General features: G+C 39.7%; 1 protein-coding gene across 2 annotated transcripts in view; it reads right to left on the bottom strand.

Annotated features, from left to right (window-relative positions):
- Positions 1–16,286: 16,286 nt before the first annotated feature.
- CECR2 (CECR2 histone acetyl-lysine reader) overlaps positions 16,287–22,865 on the bottom strand; it is a 141,356-nt gene continuing 134,777 nt past the window's right edge. For both annotated transcript variants that reach the window (XM_021001743.2, XM_021001745.2), the window contains exons 18-19: positions 22,172–22,289; positions 16,287–21,118 (exon numbers count right to left, since the gene is read on the bottom strand). In XM_021001743.2, the coding sequence (XP_020857402.1) occupies positions 21,113–21,118; positions 22,172–22,289 (124 nt within the window). In that variant the 3' untranslated portion in view covers positions 16,287–21,112. The remainder of the gene's footprint in view (positions 21,119–22,171; positions 22,290–22,865) is intronic.

Below are 22,865 nucleotides of genomic sequence, written 5' to 3'. Positions count from 1 at the left end.
AATCCTGCGGGAAGAAATGAATATTTAATGAACTAAAGGACTTTCAGGTATTCTTGAGGAAAAGACCAGAACTGAACGGAAAATTTGACTTACACAAATCAGGGGAGACACATGAAGGTAAACTTGAAAGACAAAGTATAAGGGATTTAATAAGGTTAAACTGTTTACTTCTTTTATGGGAAAGTGATATTTGTAACTCTTAATATTATCATTACTAGAGTAGTTCAAACTAAACCTTATAGCAGCCCTTGTGGGGAAGAGCTAGAATTAAGTTTGCTCAGGCTGGTGGCTTCAAGTATCTTTAATATTTTTGTTCTGGGTTAAAAAACTCATTGTCTGAGTGTCAGTATTGACTAAAGGGAAAGCCATAACTGAAGGGAGGATTGATGGTGCTGCCCACACAAGTCTGGGGACCAGTCAAGTTGCATGTACACCAACCCTTCACCTTCTATTCCACACATGGCTAGAAGCACAGATAGCTATTATTAAAAATGTTAGACTGAAAATCCTAATTTCATAATCATAAATTCATAAGGAAAATAAGATAAACAAGAATATCAAGAATATTTAAAAAATAAAGTCTGCAAAGGGAAATTTAAAAAACTTTCTTGTACTGAGAAAAACAAAAGTGAAATACATCAATGGAATAGTACAGAGAATCCAGAAGTAGAACCAAAAGAAAATAAGATTGGTGTTTGATAGACAACATTAAAAACCCTGAGGATGGAAGGAACATTATAATACAATTAAGATGGAGAAGCATGAGGGTATGAGGAATCCAAAGAATCTGAAAATACTTTTATGGAGTAATATAAAGCAAAAAAAAAAAAGCAGAACCAGAAGAAAGTACATACTAACTATCATAATATGAGGAAAAGTGAATGAGCATGAACAAAAGATCCTGATACTTTATGTGCTAGAACTAAGTCATTTAGAAGCAAATAGTTACTAAGCAAGTCTGATTGTTTCTACTGATGTTTTATGTTATAATAAAATTTTTAATTAAAAAAAACAGTGGGGAATAGAATCACTATTAAAGCAAAATTGCTGGGAAAACTATAGCTCTATGGCTAAAAAAAAAAGTCTGGATCCATCCACTAAAATAAAATCTAACTAGTTTGGCAATCTAAATATTTTTAAAACAGAAAAGCAATACTATAACAAATCCTCAACCATGATGAGGAAGGAAGGATATTTTTATCAAATAAAAGAAAACATTGCGAACAAAAATGAAGGGTTTGGTTATACAAAGATAAAAGTTTTTTTGGCGCAAGAAGCCATATCTCTAAAATGGCAACAGATTACAAAAATATTTGCTAAAAATATATCAGCTAAATTTCTATTTTTTTATTTTTTATTTTTTAAATTTTGTTAATTTATTTTGATTTATCAACAATCACTTCCATATGCTTTTGAGCTGAAAATTTTTCTCCCCCTTGCTCCCCCCGACCCTCCCCAAGACGGTGCACAATCTGATATAGGCTTTACATTTACATACTCATTAAACATATTTTCACATTAGTGAAGTTGTAAGTAAAAATTAAAACCAATAGGAGGAACCATCAGAAAGATGAAACAAAACTCAACAGAAGGTAAAAGTAAGTGATAGTGATTCGACTTCCATTGTTCTTTCTTTGGATGTGGACAGCATTTTCCATCCTGAGGCCTCTGGAGATGTCTTAGATCCTCGTAATGCTGAGAAGGGTTCAGTTTAACAATCTTAGTCATTGCATAACATGGCTGTTATTGTGTACAAAGGTCCTCTTGGTTCTGCTCACTTCACTCCAGCTAAATGTCTAACATCCAAAATCTGTAAGCCAATTTACACATATCTTCAAGACTAATAAGACATCCTCCCCAGTGGAATACTGAAAGGATATGAACAAGCAATCGTTTAGTCAACACCTGCTATGTGCCAGACACTGTGTTAGATACTGGAGATATGCAAACAAAAATAAGGAGCTTACATTCTATTGGGGAAAATATTGTGTGTGTATGTGTGTGTGTGTATAAATGTGAGATATATAAATATATTTACATACATACATATATGTGTGTATATATACACACATATATGAGATCTATAGATATATTTATATGCGTGTATATATACATATGTGTATATACACATATATAAATTTGAGATATATAGATATATTTATACATATGTACATATGGGTATATATACACAAATATGTGTATGTGTACAGACACACACCTATATAAATTCAACAAGGGACTAGTCATTGACACCCCAGTCCGTGTGAGCATGCACAGCCTGCTCTGTGTGATACAATCTCCCAGGTGGACTTTGGAGCATAAGTATTCTGTAGCATTCTATGGTTGATTCCTGTGACTCTTCAATTGGTTTCTGACCTAGAACTGAATGTGCTTTATACAGAAGACTCCCACAGGGGCACCTACTTCTCTCTCCTGATGGTAAGCAAGGCAAAGACTGTTACGACTCTTCTTGTATGCATGGGGAAGGTGGTAGCAGTGGTGGTAGCAGCCTCCTGCTGCCAGCTGCCTGTCTCCCTTCCTGGGCCAACAGATGCATGGTTGTGAACATGTGGTCTCTCTTTTTCTTTGCCCATTTGCATTTATTCATTATTGCTCTTAGGTCCATGAGTGAAGATACCACATACCAAGCTATGACCTCATGAGACCATGAAAGGTCTAGGAAGTGGAGTTCATAACAGAGTTCACTGGCAGACGAGCCCTATTACAGGAATAAGGAATCCAGCCTAGCAGTGAATTGGACTTGTAGTCAAGAAGCCAGTTTTAAGTAACTTTGCCCACTGGCTATGCCCCATTAGGAAGAGAACAAATGCTTTAAGGCAAATGGGACTGAAGTAGTATAGGCGTGTGTGCCCAGTTGGAGATGAATTTGTACTTTTGTTCTTACTATATCTTAGTAAATAAATTAGTTTTGTTAATTAGTTAAATGATATTGGGACCACATAGTAAATAGCACTGGTGATTTCTCTGGGTGAGAACATACCCGATTGGTTTCAAGCCAATAACATTAGAAATAAACCCCCAACACCGCAGGCATACCCTTAAATTCCTTAGGGGGGTTCCTCTGGGGAGTGTGAGTCCTTATCCCTGTTGGGATAAAGATTCCTAGGGTTTACATAGGTTACACAGGTGTATATAAAATATAGACACTATAAATACATGATAATTTTTTTTGAGGGGGACGGTACCAGCAACTGGAGAGGCTTAGTGTAGGAGGTGACACTTGACAGAAACAAGAGATTCTAAGAATCAAAGTTGAGAAGAGGATATACTCCAGGCATAGGGCCAGCCAGTACAAAGGCACCAAGATGGTTGATCAAAGTGTCATACATACAAAGTGAGGAACAGCCAGGCTGAATTAGCCGGATCATCATTTGTTGGATAGAGAGTAACAGGTAACAAGGCTGTCTCTCTCACATATGCACTCAGAATTAGGGGTCTGATGATGTTTAAAATATCTTTTGCTAGAGAAAAAAACCTCAATACTTTTCAAATCAAATTAACCCTAAATACACTGCCATCTCATATAAACTTGTCTGGACATAGACAGGACAATCATTTAACACTAGACCAAAAAAGTCTTTTAAAACATTCATTGACTGTGGGGCCATGGCAGGTCTCCCATACCTTATTAAGCCAAGATGAAATTTAGCTAGTCTTCCTGGATTCACAACAGGTCTTCAAATTTTCCTTGGGTTTGATTTCCTTTTTTCCATTCCCCCCCCCCTCCTTTCCATACTCAAGGAGGTAGGGGAGAGGCTTAAGAAGGAAAATGATTTATAGAATCGTAGTGTCAAAACTAAGAGACCTCATAGTTCTTCTACTTCAATATTCACATTTGCCCATGATCATGAAGAATGTAAACACAAAATATGTTTATCTGTGAAGATAATTAATGCCTTTGCATTACATGAATATTCCCTGACAGAATTAAAGGGAACAACCTCACTGTGTGAGCAAACATTAGACAAGATCTTTACAGGGCTTTGAAGAAATAGCTCAAGGCTGAGGAGCATTTTGTAGAAGAGACCCCCACAATGAGGGAACAAAGTTTCTCTCTCTTCCTTCACCCCATTTGTCATGGCATCTAGCAGTGATTTGCCCAGAGGAAGCTACCCTATCCAGGAGTTTGACAGTACAATAGTGGGAGGCATAGTTGAGAGTAGAGAAGTATACTCCAGACAGACACAGATACACAAAGACACAGAAGGGAACCAGGAGCTTTGGGAAGTGAGAGCCCTACCAGCAGAGAAGACAGTTGACTATGGAGAGAAGCAGACCCGGGGACCAGCTAAATAGCCTGCTCAACAGAGATGTTGTTTGATTTTCCTCCTTGTTAAACGGCTCCCCCATCCCCTAATGACTTTGTATATAGACTATCTTTACTTATCTAGAAGCTCCTTGAGGGCAGGGTCTATCCTGACTTTTTCCTTTGTATCTCTAGCCTCTAGCAGTGCCTGTAGCATAAGAAGCACTTAAAAATGCTTGTTGGTTGACTCATTGATGGTCTCTGTGGTCCCCTTCAATTCTGAGGTTCTGTAAAGATAGCTCATATAAAGAATTTTGTAAAATATGAAGTTCTATATAATTGTCAGCCAAATGAGTTTCAGATCCTTTCTGAGAACCATCAGGGAGGAATAGTGTTTAAAGATGCTCATGCCAAAAGATAGCAAACAGGATGGACATTGCCATCAAAAGAAACAAAGGTGGAGAATGAAGGGAAAAGCCCCTAAAAGGAGAGGCCAATGACCTTGACTATCTTATTAACTTGGCTACTTCATATTTTTTATCTAGAGTTGGCTTCTAGCTTCTTTTCTCATCCTTGGTTTAAAGCCTTCACAACCCTTCTGGGTCCTTTCCATCCTGATCCAGGAGCCTATCTATTCTTCAGCCTGGCTCTGTCTCTTTCCCTCATTCCCAATCAGGAAACCCATATGTGAAAGAGCAGTATTGGTTTGGGGTTCTGACAGAAGCCACTGTTTCAGGACAATACTGGAGAACCAGGATCATCAGAAATGTTTCTAGGAAGTAACTTCTTCCTCACCTTTCAAATGCTGACATGCCAAAACATTCTTTGCTATATCACAGGGCTACAAAAATACCCTGGTTCATGTTTATTTTCATTTGTACCTCAACACCCCAAAGATCTTTGATTTCATTTAAACAAGTTTCTTGAAGCACATACTAGTGAAATGACTCATGCTAGGTCACACAACCCTTTATCCACCAGATGACAATCTTGCTTCTATTTTTGTTAGTGATGATTTATACTATTATTATTAATACATTTATTTTCTAGACTCATATATAAACTAGTAGAGCTAAAAAGAGCCTTGGAAATCCAGTTAAACCCCCTTATTTTACAGACGATGAAACTCAGACCCACAGTGGTGAAATATCTGAAGATAAGTACTCAAAGTTGAGATTAGGACTCAGTTTTCCTCACTCCAGGTCCCAGGGCTTTTCCCTATTACACTGCAGTGGGCATCAAATATCATTTTAACCCATATGATATAGGATGGGGGCAAAAACAACCCTAGAGCTATCCACTTTTAGTAATACCAAGAACATTGAAACATGAGATACACAATAAAGTTTCATTTAACTCCAGATATGAATAAAGCACAAATGTTTTTTTGCCTGAATGTGACTTTTGCCTCACTCTTCAAAGAACCTTTGTTCTGTACTCTTTGCTCTTTGTTAGTGTTACCATCACTAATTTTAAAAAAAATCAGAATTCTTGAATTTACTCAGTGTTTTTCTTCAGAGGACCTTGAAATACTTCATAGATGTGCCTCCCCAGTGGGAGTAGGGAAGTGGGTAGAACTGTACCTTTTGTTTTATAAGAGAAAAAGAAACAAATGTTAGGTGACTTGCCCAAGGTCACACAGAAAAAAGAACTGGGGGGGGCGGCTAGGTGGCGCAGTGGATAGAGCACCGGCCCTGAAGTCAGGAGGACCTGAGTTCAAATCCAGACTCAGACTAAACACTTGATATTTACTAGCTATGTGACCCTGGGCAAGTCACTTAACCCCAGTTGCCTAAAAACAAAAACAAAAACAAAAGAAAAAAAAAGAAAAAAGAACTGGGACCAGAACCAAAGTTTTTTCAATTCCCAGGTTCATATTTGCTTCCTTAGATTATGTGACCCTCCCTTTCTCATATCCTATTCACCCTGGAAACTCTCAGGGTCCCTAGCTAGCTAGATCCCCTGTCTAAGGGAGTTGGAGGTTTTGGAATAAAGTTTCCTTCAGGGAAGTCCAGCCATTGCCCAAGGACAGCTTTCTCAAAGCCCTGAAATGGAAGAGGAAAACAAGGGATGTGCCTGGGCTTTTAGGGGGCAGAGTTATGAGAATCCATACGGTGGGCAATTGAGAGGGAGTCTTCCCCAGGCAAAACTGTAAATTGTGTCTTCAATGTGGCCCCAGATGTCTCCTGCCAGGATCCTGGTCCTTTCCTTCTTGCCATTCAGGCCTGTATCCCATGTAGCAGATTCTTGCTTCTCTTTCCATCAGTGTTGACTCTATTCATAGCCCCTCTCTGGACTAGGAAGCAGCTAGTTTTCCCAGAAACTCACCTGATCAATGGTGTTAATAGTTACAAATTTACAATGGCAAACTTCTCAGATGATAACTATATTTTGATAGGGACTTTCTAGAGATACTGCCTTAATTGTTTTTTTCTTTTCTGCCTTAAATTTTAAAAGCAACTTAAATGGTAGGAAATTCAGATACCAGGACAGGCCAGTCAGTTGTGAGTGCATGTGTGTGCGTATTTGGTAGATGTAACAGGGCCCCTTAAGCCATATGCTCTGTAGAGCTTCAGTGTTTCACAAAGGGGTATCCTCTAAAATTTATCGTTTGGTATCATCCATTATCCATCCTCCCTAGATTTTTCCTTTGCTCTACTATAAAGGTTAAGAGGTGGTGGGAAAGGAGAAGACTATCAGGGTGCTCCCTTGTCCTCTGGCTCCTGTCCTTAGCTTTAGGAATCCTATTACCTCTAACCTAGATTATTAACTTATTTTTAGTTTTCAACATTCCCTTCCATAAGCTTCTGAGTTTTAAATTTTCTCTCCCTCCTCTCCGCCTCCCTCCCCAAGACAGTGTGCAATCTGACATAGGCTTACATATACATTCCTGTTAAATGTATTTTCACATTAGTCATATGGTAAAGAAGATTTAGAACCAACAGGAGGAACCACAAGAAAGAAGAAACAAAACAGAAGGGAAAAAAAAAGCAAATAGTATGTTTCGATCTGCATTCAAACTCCATAGTTCTTTTTCTGGATGTGAGACTTTTGGAGATGTGTTAGATCCTTGCGTTGTCTAGCCTAGGTTATTACAAGTTTTCTAACTGCCTGCCCTCCCTCCTGTCCTTTGCCAAATTAATACACCCGGAACATCAGATTAGTCTTCCTAAAAAACAGCTTTGACTGAAACCTTCAAAGGCAAGAGGATTTCTGGCTGCTTATAGTCAAAATCCTTATCTTTTTCTTATCTCTAAGGAAATAATTTCCTTATTATCCCAAGTGCTGCTTAATTCTCAACGTCAAGAGAAGTCTCCCAACTCTTGTAGCTCATTCGGTTTTCTTGCTATGTATGGGAGACACAGGAGAGAGCAATATAGTCCATTATCCAATCGCTGCCCCACTTTTTTTTTAACTAAAAGGCAGTTTCCCAGCACCTGTGAACACATGTGATCAAACAGAAAACTTACCTCCTTTTTTTCTTCTACTGGGTGCCTAGAGGTTCTTCAGGACCCCAGGTTGTAGGCAGGATGCCTTTTCCATGCAGCTGAAGAGGCAAGCTTACAAACTCATGTCCCTTCTGGACCAAGGGCAGGGTCCCCCCCCCCCTTCTCTCACCCCTGGGGGCAGCTTATTCACTCAGAGTCATCAAGGCTGGATAGAGTTCTTCCGGGTCCTTCTCATTCTCCACCCCAGACCTTAAACCTCCCTCTGCCAGCTGCTTGTCCCTTTAAATAAGTTTAGTTTGCCACAGTAACCAAAACAGACTACCCACTTACCTGAGCCAAGTCCCACCTGCCCAAGCTAAGAGCAGATAGATGCTCATTTGGTGACCAGTGCTTGGATCAAAGGCTCAGTGTGGGAGAAGATCTCAGCCAGGCTGCTGACCACATAATCACAATCTGCAGTGCCAGAGAGAATTGAAGGGAGAGGAGAAGGAGGAGGGAGGAGGAGCTGGAAATTAGTGAAAATTCAAATCAAACAGTCACTTCCCAAGGAGAAGCTAGTCTAGGCTGCACCTCCCAATCTGATACATTTGTAAACTGCAGATAGTTTGTTTTTAACAGATTTTATATTTTCTTTTATGTGGGAAGACAGGATGCTAATTTCCTGCTCTAGTCTGTAAATTGGATCAACAATTCAGATGAACACTTTGTACTTATGAAAAAAAGTTAGTAATTGTTCAGGTTTGTTAACAGAGAGCTCCAGAACTAGGACTATCTCACAAAGAAGTTGTTGACATAAAAAAACCTCAAAGGACCCACATAGACCAAAATGTTGACAGCAGCGTTATTTGTGATGACAAAAATCGAGAAACAAAATGCATGCCCAATGATTGGTAAGTGATGGAACAAATTATGATATTCAATGGAAGATCACTGTGGTGGAATGATGACGATTTTAAATTCAGAGAAACATGAGAAGATGTGTAGGAAGTGATGCCAGCTGAAGAAAGTGGAGCTGATAGAACAATAAACACGATGACCAACAAGGTAAACAAAGACAACACTCTGGGTGTTGTCCACAAGCTTTGGGTCAAGTACAATGGAGAATAACATTGAGACAAAGTTCAAGTGTTCGTTCTTCCTTTCCATTAATAATTGGTAAACAATGAAGGGAAAAAAATGACATGGCTGTAACTGTTTACACAGAATGTATTCTGTATTAAGGAAGGAATAAAAATGAAAAAGTCAACTTGTAAAAGAGTCAGGTTCTAGTTCCAACAATGGTACCAACTACCTGTGAAACCTCGGACAAATCCTTAAGCCTCTTGGCATCTGTTTCCTCATCTGTAAAATGAGAAGCTTGGACTAGGATCTCTAATAGTCCCAATCACTCTATTTTAATGCTTAAAAGAAATCAACCAGGGATTCATTTGGCTTAATTAGTGCTTCTTTTAAGATGGAAACATCCTTATTAGTCATTAACACCTCAGTGAGTTAATAAAGTTTCTCTCTTCTGAATACTTAGGCAATGAAATCAGGGAATAAAAGTTTGTGTGTGAAAAGAAGGGAATCTAAGCACTGAGAATTTGGGGAGGTGAGGTAACAATGAGAGAATCTGAGGAAGAAGAGGGCAGTATAAAGGTATTGGGAGTACACAGGATTCCTCACACAGGTCCTAATAGCAGCAATTGTGTTCAAATGTGACTGTCTACAAAAAATCATCAGCTTGGGCTAGAATAGGGGAACAAAATCTGGGGATTACCTGTTAATGTCAATGATCTTCACTACTTGAGTAACTTTGATGGAGCTCTGTTCTTACCAAGATGAGTGCTATCTCCATTGATGCAAAGTGCTACCCATCTCCAGGTGTTCATCCGGTGCAACGGTTGTCCACATTCTCCAAAGAGTAGTTTTACCCAATGTACTGGAGTGATCTTTAGGTCACTCAGTCAGTAGATAAAAATGTATTGAGAGCCTACTACATTCCAGGCACTGTACTAAGCACTGGGGATACAACTACAAAGAAAGAAAGACAGTCCTTGCCTCAAGAAGCCTATGATCTAATGGGGGAAGACAACACACAAAAGGAAGAAAAAAGGGGTGGAGGAAGGGAAGGTACCTCGTGCAAAGGCCAGGATAAAGAAGTCAAGTGCAGCTAGGTGGGAAATGAAGAGATGGCTGGCCTGGGGGTGGAGGTGTTGTGACCTTTCTGCTCCAATTTTCAATTAGACCCCCCCCCCCCCCCCCCCCGCCCCGGCCTGGGCCAGAGGGTACTGATGGGGTATGAGGACTAAGGCTGATTTTGCAGGATGATAATGTTCCTGGGGTATGATGGAGAAGTCCAAATAAAGGTCATTTAATATTTAGTGAACACCAATTCAACACTTAGCCTGTCCATCTTCTCATCCTTTGCTCTCTCTATGTGACTAGTCCACATCATTTTTTCCTGTGTGAATTGCTTGACTGAGCCCTTTTGAACGTTCCATTAGGAAGCCCAGTAGTGCTCTGTGGCTTGTTATACTCAACACAATGCAATTCACAAATAGGACCATTTGGAAGACCTCACTCTCTACAGAGAATCCTTCATCCATTTGTTCTCTCTGCAGGGCATTGTTCACAACACTAGCAAACAAGCATCTCCCTATTTTAGGCTTCACTTGACGTTGAAAAAAAAAGTAAATTTGTTATGGTTACATCTGAATGGGATGTCCCAGTGAAGACTTCTCAGTGTAATTAAGGTAATGAGTTCAGAAGGTAGGATACGGTTAAAGAATAGATTTCTGTGAGTTATTTTTTTTAGTGCCATATATCAGTAGTTAAAATTTGTCTAGTTGTTAAGCCCTGGCCTGCCTTCTGATCTTATCCAGATATGCCTTTTGTCCCAAGCCCTGGAAAACCTTAAATTTTCAAGTTCCTTTATCTCCCTTTCACAGGACCTTACTCAGATGCCTTCCAGTTCCCTACATTGTTCAGTCTCTAAGACCTTCCAAAACAATTGTAAACTACAACACCACTCCACCTTTGAAGTTCACTCAATCCACATCTAAGACCCAATCAAGCTTCTAGTGGCTATGTCCATCAATCCCCAGGTCATTTTCCTTCCTTTCTCCTCGAATTCAGTGTCTCACTGTTTTCCTCTCCATCTCCATCATCTCTAGCCCTCATAATAAGAAACTTTGACATACACATCGATATTTCCTCAAATACCCTGATTTCCCAGTTTTTTGATCTTCTCAGTTATCATTCCAAATCCATCATTCCACTTCAGTTTTGAACAGAGATGATCATTCTGAAATTTATTTGATCATAATTTTTTTATCATTTCATATTTCCCTTTGCCGCATGACCCTAAATAAACCATTCTTTCCTTCTCCCATCCTTCCACCTTCTTGGCTGAGGACCACACCTTACACTTAACTGAAAAAAATTGAGGCTATTCACATAAAGGTCCTTCTTGTTCTCTCTCCCTCACATCCCTCATCTCCTTCACCTCTATCACACAGGAAGAAGTAGGTTCTTTACAGATACACTCTTATTCCATCCTATCTTCTCTAACATATTCCCCTCTCATCCCCACTCCAACCCCTTTCCAATCATTCCCACTTTCTTACTAATCTTTCCCTAACTACTGGTTCCTTTCCTGCTGCCTACAAACACATCCAGTTGTCCCCTGCGCTTAAAAATCTAAAACGAAAACCAAAGTCTCCCTTGATACTTCTCCTTCCTCTCACTCTCTTCTAAACCCTCTGCAATTGTTCAGTTGAAACTGCCCTCTCAGGGGCAGCTAGGTGGCACAGTGGATAGAGCACCAGCCCTGAAGTCAGGAGGACCTGAGTTCAAATCAGGTCTCAGACCAAACACTTGACACTTGCTAGCTGTGTGACCCTGGGCATGTCACTTAACCCCAATTGTGTAAAAAAAAAAGGAAAAAAAAGAAACTGCCCTCTTCAAAGTTACTAAAGAACTGATAACCTTTTCTCATTTCTCATCCTCCTTGACTTCTCTGTAATGGTAGAGAACCCTCTTCTGAATACTTTCTCCTCCCTCCCCCCAAGTTTTTGTGACACTACTCTCTTCTCTTTCCTGGATCCTCTCCCTCCTGCCTAAGTCTCCTTTGCTGGATCTTCAGTCACATCCACGGATCACTGATGTCCACTGAGGAGTTATCCCAGGCCCTTTTCTACCTTAATACTCTTTCACTTGGGGAATTTCATCAACTGCTATGGATTCAATGATCCTTCTATGCCCATTTCACTGGCTATTGCTCACGGCTGGAATGCTTTCCCTCCTCACTTCTAATGTCCTGCAAGGTTGAGCTCAAAATCTACCTTCTGTAGGCCTTTCCTGGTAGTCTTCCTCCTCACCCCCTCCTACCCCCCAGCTGGTGACTTCCCTCTGCGATTACCTTCCATTTATACTGTCTATATCTTGTACATGCATAACTGTTTGCATTTTGTCTTCCCAAGAGCATGTGAGCTCCTCGAGGGGAAAGAATATGCTTTTCCTTTTTTTTTTTGGAAGTCTTAGCATTTAGCATGGTCCCTGGCACAGAGTAAATGGCTTGCTGACTGATTAAGCTGTTACTTAATGTTCATAGACAATTTAAAGGGCAGGATTTTTGTGGATCACCAAGAACAGCTGAGTTTTATTTTATATAGTTTACTTGTAGGAATGTTGTCCTGCTAAATGTAAGGTGTTGGTGATAAGGTACTGAGGCCAGAGGTACAAGTCAAGGCCCAAACTCCAGATAACATACTGGGCCTCTCTCCTGTGCAGCTCTGTTAAGGTCCCTGAGGTATATATAGAAGGGAAGAAAGCACAAATTCACTCTCCCAGAATAGTGACTTGGATTAGGTTAGGACAGTGCAGGTTTTTGGAGGATCCCAACTTGATCCTCAGGAATTATGCTTATCAAAGAACCGACATTCTGTGATGGGAGGGAAAAGTAAAGTACTGCCCGCACATGAACAGGGAATGAGCCCTAGAAGATAATAGACATAAGTAGGGAATATAGAGTGCTTTAATATAAGACTAAGGATTTTGTTTGTTTTGTTTCTGGTGAGGTGATCAGGGTTAAGTGACTTGTCCAGGGTCATACACCTAGTAAGTAGCAAGTGTCTGAAGCCGGTCCTCCTGACTCCAAGGCCAGAGCTCTAGGATATTTTTCTTTACTTTTATCCAAGAGGCAATAGGAAGTCAATGAAGGTTTTTGAGGAGGGGGAATATTGTGGTCAAATCCTGTTTTTCCTATCTTCTTGGAATGTCAATGTGTCACTTACACGGGACAATGTTTTAGAGACAAAGGAGAGACTAGAAAACAATGTTCTTAACCTTTTTGGGTGTAAATCCCATCTTTGATCGGAAGCATTTCACAACCCCTTCAAAATCAAGTGCTTATCCTGTTACTCATTTCCGATTTATCCTGTAAGTGTTAAGCTCCTTGAGGGTAGGGGCCTTTTTACCCTCCTTTGGTAAACCCAGCATGTAGCAGTGCCTGGCACATGGTAGGCCCTTAATAAATATTGCTGGATTGAAAAAAAAAAGTAGGGAATTGTAGCCCACAAGTTAGTGGGACAAAAGTTCCACAAGTCAGGGATTTATTTATGGTTTGTACTTACATGTCCCAAATAAGATCTGGTACAAATAAAGCAAGTTCAGTACTTGCCTAGTTGCACTTATTAGTACAACAAAATTAACTTTCTATGGAAGGTATCCACTGAGGGGCACTGCTTCGTATGCTGCACATTTATGTTGCCAGAAGAAACCCCACGTGTACTGGACATTGCTGTGGATAGCGAACCTTTGTACCAAGTTACTTCTGAGCTGTTTATAGACACGGATGTAAAGACAACAAAAAACTTAAAGAACTTTGAGCCCTGCAGGGAAGGGATATGGCTACAAGGGATCCTGCTTTCAAAACAAAATCATTGCTGGGTTCGTATGCCAGGGTAACTGCATGTGCCATAATGGCACTGGTGGCTAATCTGTTTATAGCGAGGAATTGGCAGATGGGCACTTCACTGTGGAGCAGAGAGAGTCTAGCTTCCTGTTCGTGGGGAACGCTGGTCAAACACGAATGGCTCCTACTTTTTCATTTGTACCGCTAACACTGATTGGTTGGAGGACATGGAAGGACGACAAAGCCGCTACTGCTGACTGAGGACAGCTTTTTATTGTGTTGTTAGCATCTCCCTCGCTGCTGATTATTTCATTCTATATGTATCTTGTATGCGCCAAGTTGTTTGCATGGTGTCTCCCCAAATAGACTATGAACTCCTTGAGGGTAGATGATCTTCTGCTCTTTGTATTCCTAGCTTAAGCACAATGCCTGGCACATAGTAGGTATTTAATATAAAACGTGCATTTACTCCACACAACTCTTCAACCTCTCAAACCCATTTCTGGAAATAATAGCCTAAGGCAAAGGCATCTAAGGGTTTTCAGTAGCAAATGCATCCCTGTGTGCCCACTTCTATTACCATTTGTTTCAACACTCCTCCAGTAAAACATTTGGTGGCAGTTATTTAGTATAGTGGAAAGAATGTTGAATTCAGAGTCAGGGGATGAGCACAAATCACTTCCAAAATTTACCAGCTTTTAAGAGCGCAGTCAAATCCATTTACTTTTTTGACTCACTTTTCAACATGGGTATTTTACTAGTACTACCCATTTCATGTGTTTCTTACTGGAAAGGTGCTTTTAAATTATAAATTACTAAATAAATGATTGCGTAGTTTTCAATTTTATTATTTCGGCATTTTTAATCTATCCTTCCCACTGCCAAATTAAGCCAACCCAAAACTGAAAAATAAATCCTTATCTGCAAACATGCATAGGCCAGCAAAACAAATTCCCACATACGATCTCCAAAAATGTCTCTCTCTCTGGCAGTAGGTGAGTGGCATGCTTCATCTTCAATCTTCTGGACTCCTGGTTTATCATGTCATTGATCAGAGCACTAAAGTCTTTCAAAGTTGTTTTTTTCTATGTCATTGTATGATTTTTTTTCCTAATTCTTTTCACCTCACCCTACTGTAGTTCATAGAGGTCCTTCCAGTTTCCTCTGAAACTGTCCATTTTGTCATTTTTTATCGCACTTTTCCAATGAGGTGGTATAATTAGGCAGACTTGAAATAACCAATTGTTTAATTTTCCATGGCGACATTTATAATCCTTACAAATGCAGTTCATTTTGTAACCAGTGTGGCTGTATGGGAAACCACGAGCAAATAATTTCCATTTGCTTTTGGGGCTGATGAATGATTCAAAAAGTAAAAAATAAAAAAAGTATTAAAAGAGAGTCCTGGTTTATCAGTCTATTTACTGTGTAATTAGGGACATTTATTCACTCTCCTTTCATGCTTTTTTTCCTTACTTATATAACTCCAGTTTAACTACCTTTGAGAGGAACTTGCATCACTGTGAATGGTAGATACTTAACAGTGGTCACTAGAGGGTTGAAAATGTCTTTCCGGGGGGCAGCTAGGTGGCACAGTGGATAGAGCACCGGCCCTGGAGTCAGGAGGCCCCGAGTTCAAATCTGGCCTCAGACCAAACACTTGACATTAACTAGCTGTGTGACTCTGGGCATGTCACTTAACCCCAATTGTGTAAAAAAAAAAAAAAGAAGAAAATGTCTTTCCTGAGGAAACTAAGAGAACTGTAATGAAGAAAGTCTATGAGAGACTTGGACAGTTAACTGTCATCTTGGAGACAGTGTTTGTAAGGCATTGAGAAGGGACTAAAAGAATATTTTTCTTGAGATTTGGGAAATTAACAACGACAGCAAAAATCTGTGATTAACTGCCTCTCAAGAATCTCAGACATAGGTTTCTGAAAGGGTTGTCATCTCCGAGAGAGTGTGAAGAGCTGTTCTGTGAAAACTGAACTTAACACATTCTGTGGAAAAGTCCTACAAGAAAATTGTTGGCCTGTTGTTCTGATGTCATTGAAGATTCACAAGTTGCAGCCATTAGTAAAAGGGTGCGGATCTTCCTCACAGCTGATATGATGCTGAAATATCTGTAGATGTTATCTGTTAATGTTAATAAAGTATGTTGCCTATAACACTAAGTTTATAAGACAAGATAGAGAAGAGAGAAAGCTAATGGAAAAAGAAGTCTCACCTATTTTTATAAAATGGTGTGGTAGCTAAGAGCTAACTGAGAGACTTTATATTTTTAGAAATTTATGAGGAAATGTCAGACTATATCCCTTGACCGCTTATTAATAATCTTTATTGCATTTAATGGTTCACAAATATCTCAATGAATTCTAAACCTAAGCCTGAATAACTAGAGTAGCCTGAATACTCCTCTTCTACAAAGAGCAGCTGGCCTCAGACATGGCTTCCCCATTCTTCTTTTGCTCCTTATATTCTGCTGGATGATGTAGGAAAGGTTTATCACATTCTGAATGGCTAACCCATTATCCACGATGAAACAGAAAAAGACACAAACGTATTTCCCAATGACACTCAAGTGCATGTAAATCCAACTGCACAAACTTTTGTGAATTTTTTTCCAGATGGCAAGTGAACCCCATGCCCAAACATATACACACCAGAGCCTTGCTATTTTAAGAATGTACTTTATACAAAATAACCGATTCATATGGAAATAAATCTACAGACCTCCAAGGATCAAAAAGCTTTTAAAAAGTTCTTTAAAAAAAGTATTCAACACAGTATTGAACTAACTATTGAGGTAAGTGTCGCTCTCAGGGTAAAAGGGAATCAGCAGACCAAGACAAAATATACACAAATATAAAAATAAATAGCATTCCCCTTTTCAGTACTGGCCAGGAAAGTTCACACAGTTTTTGCAGAAGGAGCAAAGAATCCCTGACACTGTGTGCCACAGGCTGGTTGGTGAATCCTGAACCAGGCTACCAGGAACAGTGTAGAAGGCAGCAGAGTGAGGTACCTGGGCCCAAGCTCGGGGCAAGGAAGAGGTCGCTACATGAAGAGAAAGGGGTTCGGCATTTCAATAACTTACTTGATACCCTCACCTCTGTTCCCACCCCAATACCTTTCAAAAAACATGCAGGTCAATCAGCTTGTTCCCAGTCTTTTCATACATCAGTAAAAGTAAGTCCGTTGGAGTACAGCAGTAAAAAGAGATCAGTTTTAAGTTTCCATCACATGGACTGGTGACAAAAGTTGCTTTCCCAATTTAACTCTGACAGCTGGAAAACAGCAACAAAAGATTTAAGGACCATTTCCGCCCAAGTTACAATGGTGGGTTTCGTGGAAGGCAGGGTCAATCAATGTACCTTTAGGTTTCGAGGCACAAAGAGAGAAACCCAGTCTCAATCGGTAAAAGAAAGACTATACTTTCCTGTCAACAAGTCTAAAATCACATTTCTCTCTTAATTGGACAATGATGCCTTGACTAGACCAGTATGTTTAGGATACAGGAAACTGAAAACAGGAAAGTTGATTTTTAAGCTGTCACTAGGACGAGCTTGGTTTGAAAACACATACACCCCGAGTCTCCTGGTGACTGGAAAGCAAGGAAGGCACTGCATCCCAGTATCACATGAAGGTGCCCTGGAGCTTGTGATTTGCTCACATGCTACTGTGGAAGTGAGATCTTCCACGAGTATCTGTCAGAAATCTGTGCAAGGGTGGATAGACTCTTAAGTAGGCACTGAACTACACATAATGCTGGGATAAAGCCCAGGCTCCACCCCCAGACTATAGGGCATTTGCGCAGGGATAGTCAAGAACATTCTATGATTCCACTTGCCTCAGAACTGTGAGGATAGGGAAAAGCTCATCTCAAGGGAACCTTCAAACCAGGGTTGCCCTAAAGAAGGAAGCTACAGGCCTGAGCAGAGTGCTGAATCATTTTTGGGTGTTGAGTTCCATATAGGCATAAACATAATTAGGTTTGACCAACTCTGCCAGACAAGAGTGCTTGCTCCTGGCTTGATGGGGATGTATTTTATGTGCTTGTGTAGCACTAAGCATATGGTGGAGCCCCAAGCAGGCAGGGATTACCGTGAATAATAAATAATACCATAGGTAAGATCCACACAACAGTGGCACCTACTGGTAAGTCAGTATTATTATTAAAGTATGATTAGGTGTTTAAGGCAGCACAAGTACAACCTTCTTTTAATAAAGGAAGCTATTATCAAACACAAAACCTTATCTATGAATAAGTCCTGGCATGGACACTGTGGCCACAAAACATGGGCTTTAATATTCTTCACAAAAGTGCAGAGTGAACACAAAAGTCTCCTTCATATGCGTACTTGGTTTGCTTCCGAAGTTGACAATTAAGATCAAGAAGAAGCTAAAAGGGTTACTTTACATTTGAAGGAATAGGTGAAAAAAGGGCTAACAAAAGAAAAGTGCCCATATCCGGCTACTTTCCTTGAAAAAGAAAAGCACAGTTAAGAACCTGTGAAAACTACCTCCCTAGGTATTATACTTCATATGTCTTGGGAAAATTTATCTGCGTAATTTTCTGCAACTTTGATAACAGTCTGGCAAAGAAGGATTCCAATAATTTTACTAGGCTAGGTCACTAGGAGCTGGCTATATTGAAAGGGAGGCATTTGCCAAAGCTTGGATAGTTCTTTAAGACATTGCATCTGCTTAAGACACCACAAAAGAAGTGCTAGAAAAAGCCGAGTTAAGTGAAACAAAGCCTCAACTTCATCTTAAATGATTTAGCCAATCAACATGGCTTGAAACATAGATGCTCAAGTATGAGTGTTTTCTGCACTTAAAGGATAGCCTTCCATGATCTCTAACAGCTCAGGAACTACCTGACAACAGAATGTGATACTAACACCCAACATACACAATTCAAATCTCAAAGGGGACACAATTAGGTAATTCACATATATTTAAGATGAGCCAACAATGGGGCTGTTCTAACATATCCTATTGTACTGCTGCCCGTGTTCACAGTGTAACAATTTTAATACAGTAGATCAGTTTTCTATTGCTTGTTTCAGACTAGTCAGCTCTTCACATTGCAAGAAGAGACTAGGATTTCTCTTCCTTGCATTATTCACAGAATCTGCTAAAAGAGATGTGGGGGGTGGGGGGGACAACATGCTCATCATGTCATTTTGTATACAGAACTGCTCAGACATGAATGGGGGTGTGTGTAGGAAAAGATACAGATTCAGCTTATTGCTTAGGGTTCTTTTTTTTTTTTTTTGCAGACTCATCAGAGATAAAGAACCCTTATGCAGCTTTAAGGAAGCTTTTGCTACATTTCTACTTAAGGAGGACTCAAGTGATCCTCATGTTACATATTCCAAACCCAACTTAAGGGAGAGACTGACTGTGAGTGCTTCATGATGGCTAAGAACCTTGGAATTTGACTGGTCTGCACCACTAAATAGACCTTTTCACTCCCTCAGTAGTACCATTTAAGCCAGTTTACACCAGCTCAAGAGCAAATGGATGTTTTCAGGCAACCAAGTGCATTATATGACCTGTTCCTGTATTAAGAATACTGCTGACAGCTTGCTCACTTTTCTAGTTCAAATCACTGCATCAGTGGTGGAACACTAACACAAATAAGCATTAAATGAGGACAATGCTTAAATTCTAAATGTGACTAAAACAAAGATTAACACAGTTCAGTTGCAGAAAGAATGGCATCACTACCAGAATCTTCAGCACTTCCCATCTACCCATTCTCTTTCAATCTTGACCATGTCCCAAGTGTCACTGCTTTTCACTACTTTTGTCACTGGAGCTGGCTCCAGGTGTATTATGTGGCCACAAAATAACAAAACAAACCCGTTTCATTATGGGTTCTAAGAATGGAAGCAAGCGAATATGAACTATTTCTTAGACATGCATTTTCATAAGGACCTGGGAAGATTTAGATTTTTGTGAAAGTAGATATTGTCTCAAATATATTTTGGTAGATAACATTATTCTTCTGTTCAAACCAAACCAAACCCTGTGATTTCAGTATGTTTTTTTCTAGAGTTAGTCTTCATGGAAAATAAATTTAAACATATAGGTACTAAATTTGGGAGGCAGTGCAGCTATAACAGGATTTACAACGTAAATCCAAAAAAATCGAGTAGAGTGCATATTCTAAGGCTGAAATGACAAAATTAATTTAATACTGTAATGCTGTATCCTACCACTGATACACTGATGGGCAAATGATTCCCAACACCTTGCTCTTGGTAACTCCTTAATTATGATGTGACCAGTTTTACTATGCTTTGCTTTATGTGATGAATTAAACTATATATGGAATCACTCCTAAATTCAAACTGTCAGTCTACATTTTTCCTATTCAAAACACACAAGTTCCTTATTGATACTACCATGTACAAACCTGAGTAGTCACTTGCCACAAAATAGGATTAAATGCTCAGAAGCTTTTTAATGAAGCTTTCTACCATTCGTCTTGGTAGGTCCATCACTAAAGGACAATCCAGTTTTGTCTTCTAATGAGTGAAACATTGCAGTGATCCCCATTCCTGAAATCCATTTCTAGACAACTGAAAAGCCTATCAAATAGTGTTTCTTAAACCCTGGATTTGGGCCACTAGAATGATAAACAGAGCAGCTAATATGGTGCAAACATAGCTTCTTATTTGAAGCTTATTTGTCTGCTTTTGGAAAGTATGTGGCCTCTAGTGAATCTACTAAAGAAAGGAGCTTGGGAATGCTCTCTTGGGGCTGATTAAAGGGCTCTGAAAGCATGGAGGGCTACCCAGGGAACACCATAACAACAAATGACACGATTATGTATCTCCCAACCCTTCCAGCTCCTGAAAGACTTCAGTGTGACGTCATTGTAAACAGTAGAGGATCACCCCAGTGCTACGTGCCCACTATGGTTGGGATTCCCACATTCACTTCCCTCCCTTTCCCATTTTATATACAATACATTCACCACCAACAAAAAAAAATTATTTTAAAAGGCAACAGGTAAATTCTGTAAACTGGACCCAAATCCAAACACATTAATACTACGAGTAAATTACATCTCCCATCCCCAAATATATACCTGAGTTTAAGCTGCTCATGAAAATTACAAATCATCCCATTTCACCACCTCTTCCCCCCCCCCGATTTAAAAATTTTCCCTGAATGAGACCTCAGTCTCAAGTCTTGAAAACCCACTAGTTCCAGGTACACATGGTTCATCCTTTTCTGTCCAGATCAGCCATGAAGCTCCCTGACCCAAGACCACTGTAAATTTTGTGTTCATCAACTGAGGGTTGTGCCCTACGGATCTCTGGAACGGCAGTAGTTGCCAGACAGTAAGAAGTTCCCACTGTGGAAGGGTCAGGGGTGGGAAGGGGAAGACAGGTGAACAAGGATCACGGTGCCTCTTCAGTTCTCTCTGCCCAGGTCTTCATGTGCAGCTTCTGTTTTCTTGGGGGCTCTTTCTTCCTTGAACTAGCTCTGAGGAAAAGAAGAGACAAAACTGTATGTATCTCCTTTCCTCAAGATTTTTATGCAGCTACACTCATACAAGTACGTCAACAAAGGTGGCCCTAGACAGAAACAAAACCAGGCAGAACTAAGGACTGGAGTTATACACCCTCCCTCTTCATCTGGCCAATGTTGTGAGGAGCATTAGATAGAGTCCCTTCAATAAAAGAAAAAGCATGCTTGCATTTCAGCACTCAACACCTCAAAGTGTTTTCATCTGGTAGCAGACATTAAAATAACTTAAATAAATTGACTGTAGAAAAACAAAAGTGCATGGATGGCTGTCACTGAGAATTTTGGGATGAGCAAATGACATAATAGGATGGGCTGCTAAGGAGGAGGTCACTACTACAAGCCCAAGAGGAACCTGGGAGACAATTATTTGGAGGAAAGATTAAAAACAACAACAGTATTCACTCATTGATGGAAGCTTTGTTTTAATATTATTTTTCCAAGTATGGTAATTCACACTTCTATAGCACTTTAAGGTTTACAAAGTAATTTCTTCCATAATAATCTTATAAGATAAGCATTACTCTTCATTCTTCTCATTGTCATCACCATTAGCATTTTTGCAGCATTTTAAGATTTGCAATCTCTCTGAATCTGTGTTATCTCATCTGACCCTCTGAGAGGTAGGTGCTATTATCATCTTATAGATAAGAAAACAGACTTAAAACTAGGGTCAGGTGACTTAACCATGGTCACAAAATTAGCAAGTTAAACCTAGTGCCATTGCCTTTAGAAACAGTTGCTAGTTCTGAAATCTCCCTCTTTTCCTTCCCCCCTTCACTACAACCAGTGAGGGTGAGCTTGTTGGGGGATAATGTCCACTTTTACCAAGTTTCTCACAGGAAATCATTCACACTTAGACAAGTTTTCCTATGTCTACTTAACCATAAGTTCTGCCTACTAGGAGGGCATTTAAGAATAGAAACATTTTTTAAAATAGTTTTTCTTCTGCAAGAAGGAATGAGGGGAACACCCAAAATCTTTTCCCTCCTGCTAACTTCAAGTTCTCACCTGATCCAGAGGCAAGGCTGAGGGTTTCTGTGGGGGAAGTTCTTTTCTTGATGTTGATGGAGCTGAAGCCTTTGGAAAGGGAGACTGTGACTGGGCCTGGGCTTGATGCGTTTGCATTCTAGAGCCACAACAGTAAAGACCAATAAATATATTAATAAAATATTATTTCTTAGAGCCAACCACCCCATTGGATTTTGGAGTCAATTATCTGTACTTCTCAAATTCTATTTCTCATTCCAGTACCATGACCTCAGATTCCTATAGTGTGTGATCAAGGTCCCTAAACAGGCTTTCTTTGAACTGGAGAAGTATACCTAAAAAACAAATGATATGTAAGGTCTTTGAGAGCATGAATTATCTTGGTTTTTTTGCCCTTTGTATTTCTAGTACCTAGCAGTGGCTGGTATATAGTATAAGCGTTGAATAAATGAAAGGAAAAAGGTTCTCAGTCGTCTCAGCTTTATGTGCCTACAATGCTCTCAAGAACTGAATCTGGATGGGGAAGGATATTCCTATAAAAAATCCTTAACATACATAAAAATCACTCTTGTTTTCCTTTTCTAAACATCTTTCAGCTGATAGTTCTAAATTAAGGTTTTTCAGTTCACAGTTCACCTTGTAGGGGGCAAAAACCACAGACCTCTAATTCTATACATTGGGCTACATGACTCTAGTTAATTTGTACTGCCAGTAG

Source organism: Phascolarctos cinereus, unplaced genomic scaffold (genome assembly GCF_003287225.1).
Source record: "Phascolarctos cinereus isolate Bilbo 61053 unplaced genomic scaffold, phaCin_HiC Scaffold_1;HRSCAF=81, whole genome shotgun sequence".
NCBI lineage: Eukaryota > Metazoa > Chordata > Mammalia > Diprotodontia > Phascolarctidae > Phascolarctos > Phascolarctos cinereus.
The sequence above is the reverse complement of the archived record's forward strand: the minus strand, read 5'-3'. Positions and strand labels throughout refer to the sequence as shown.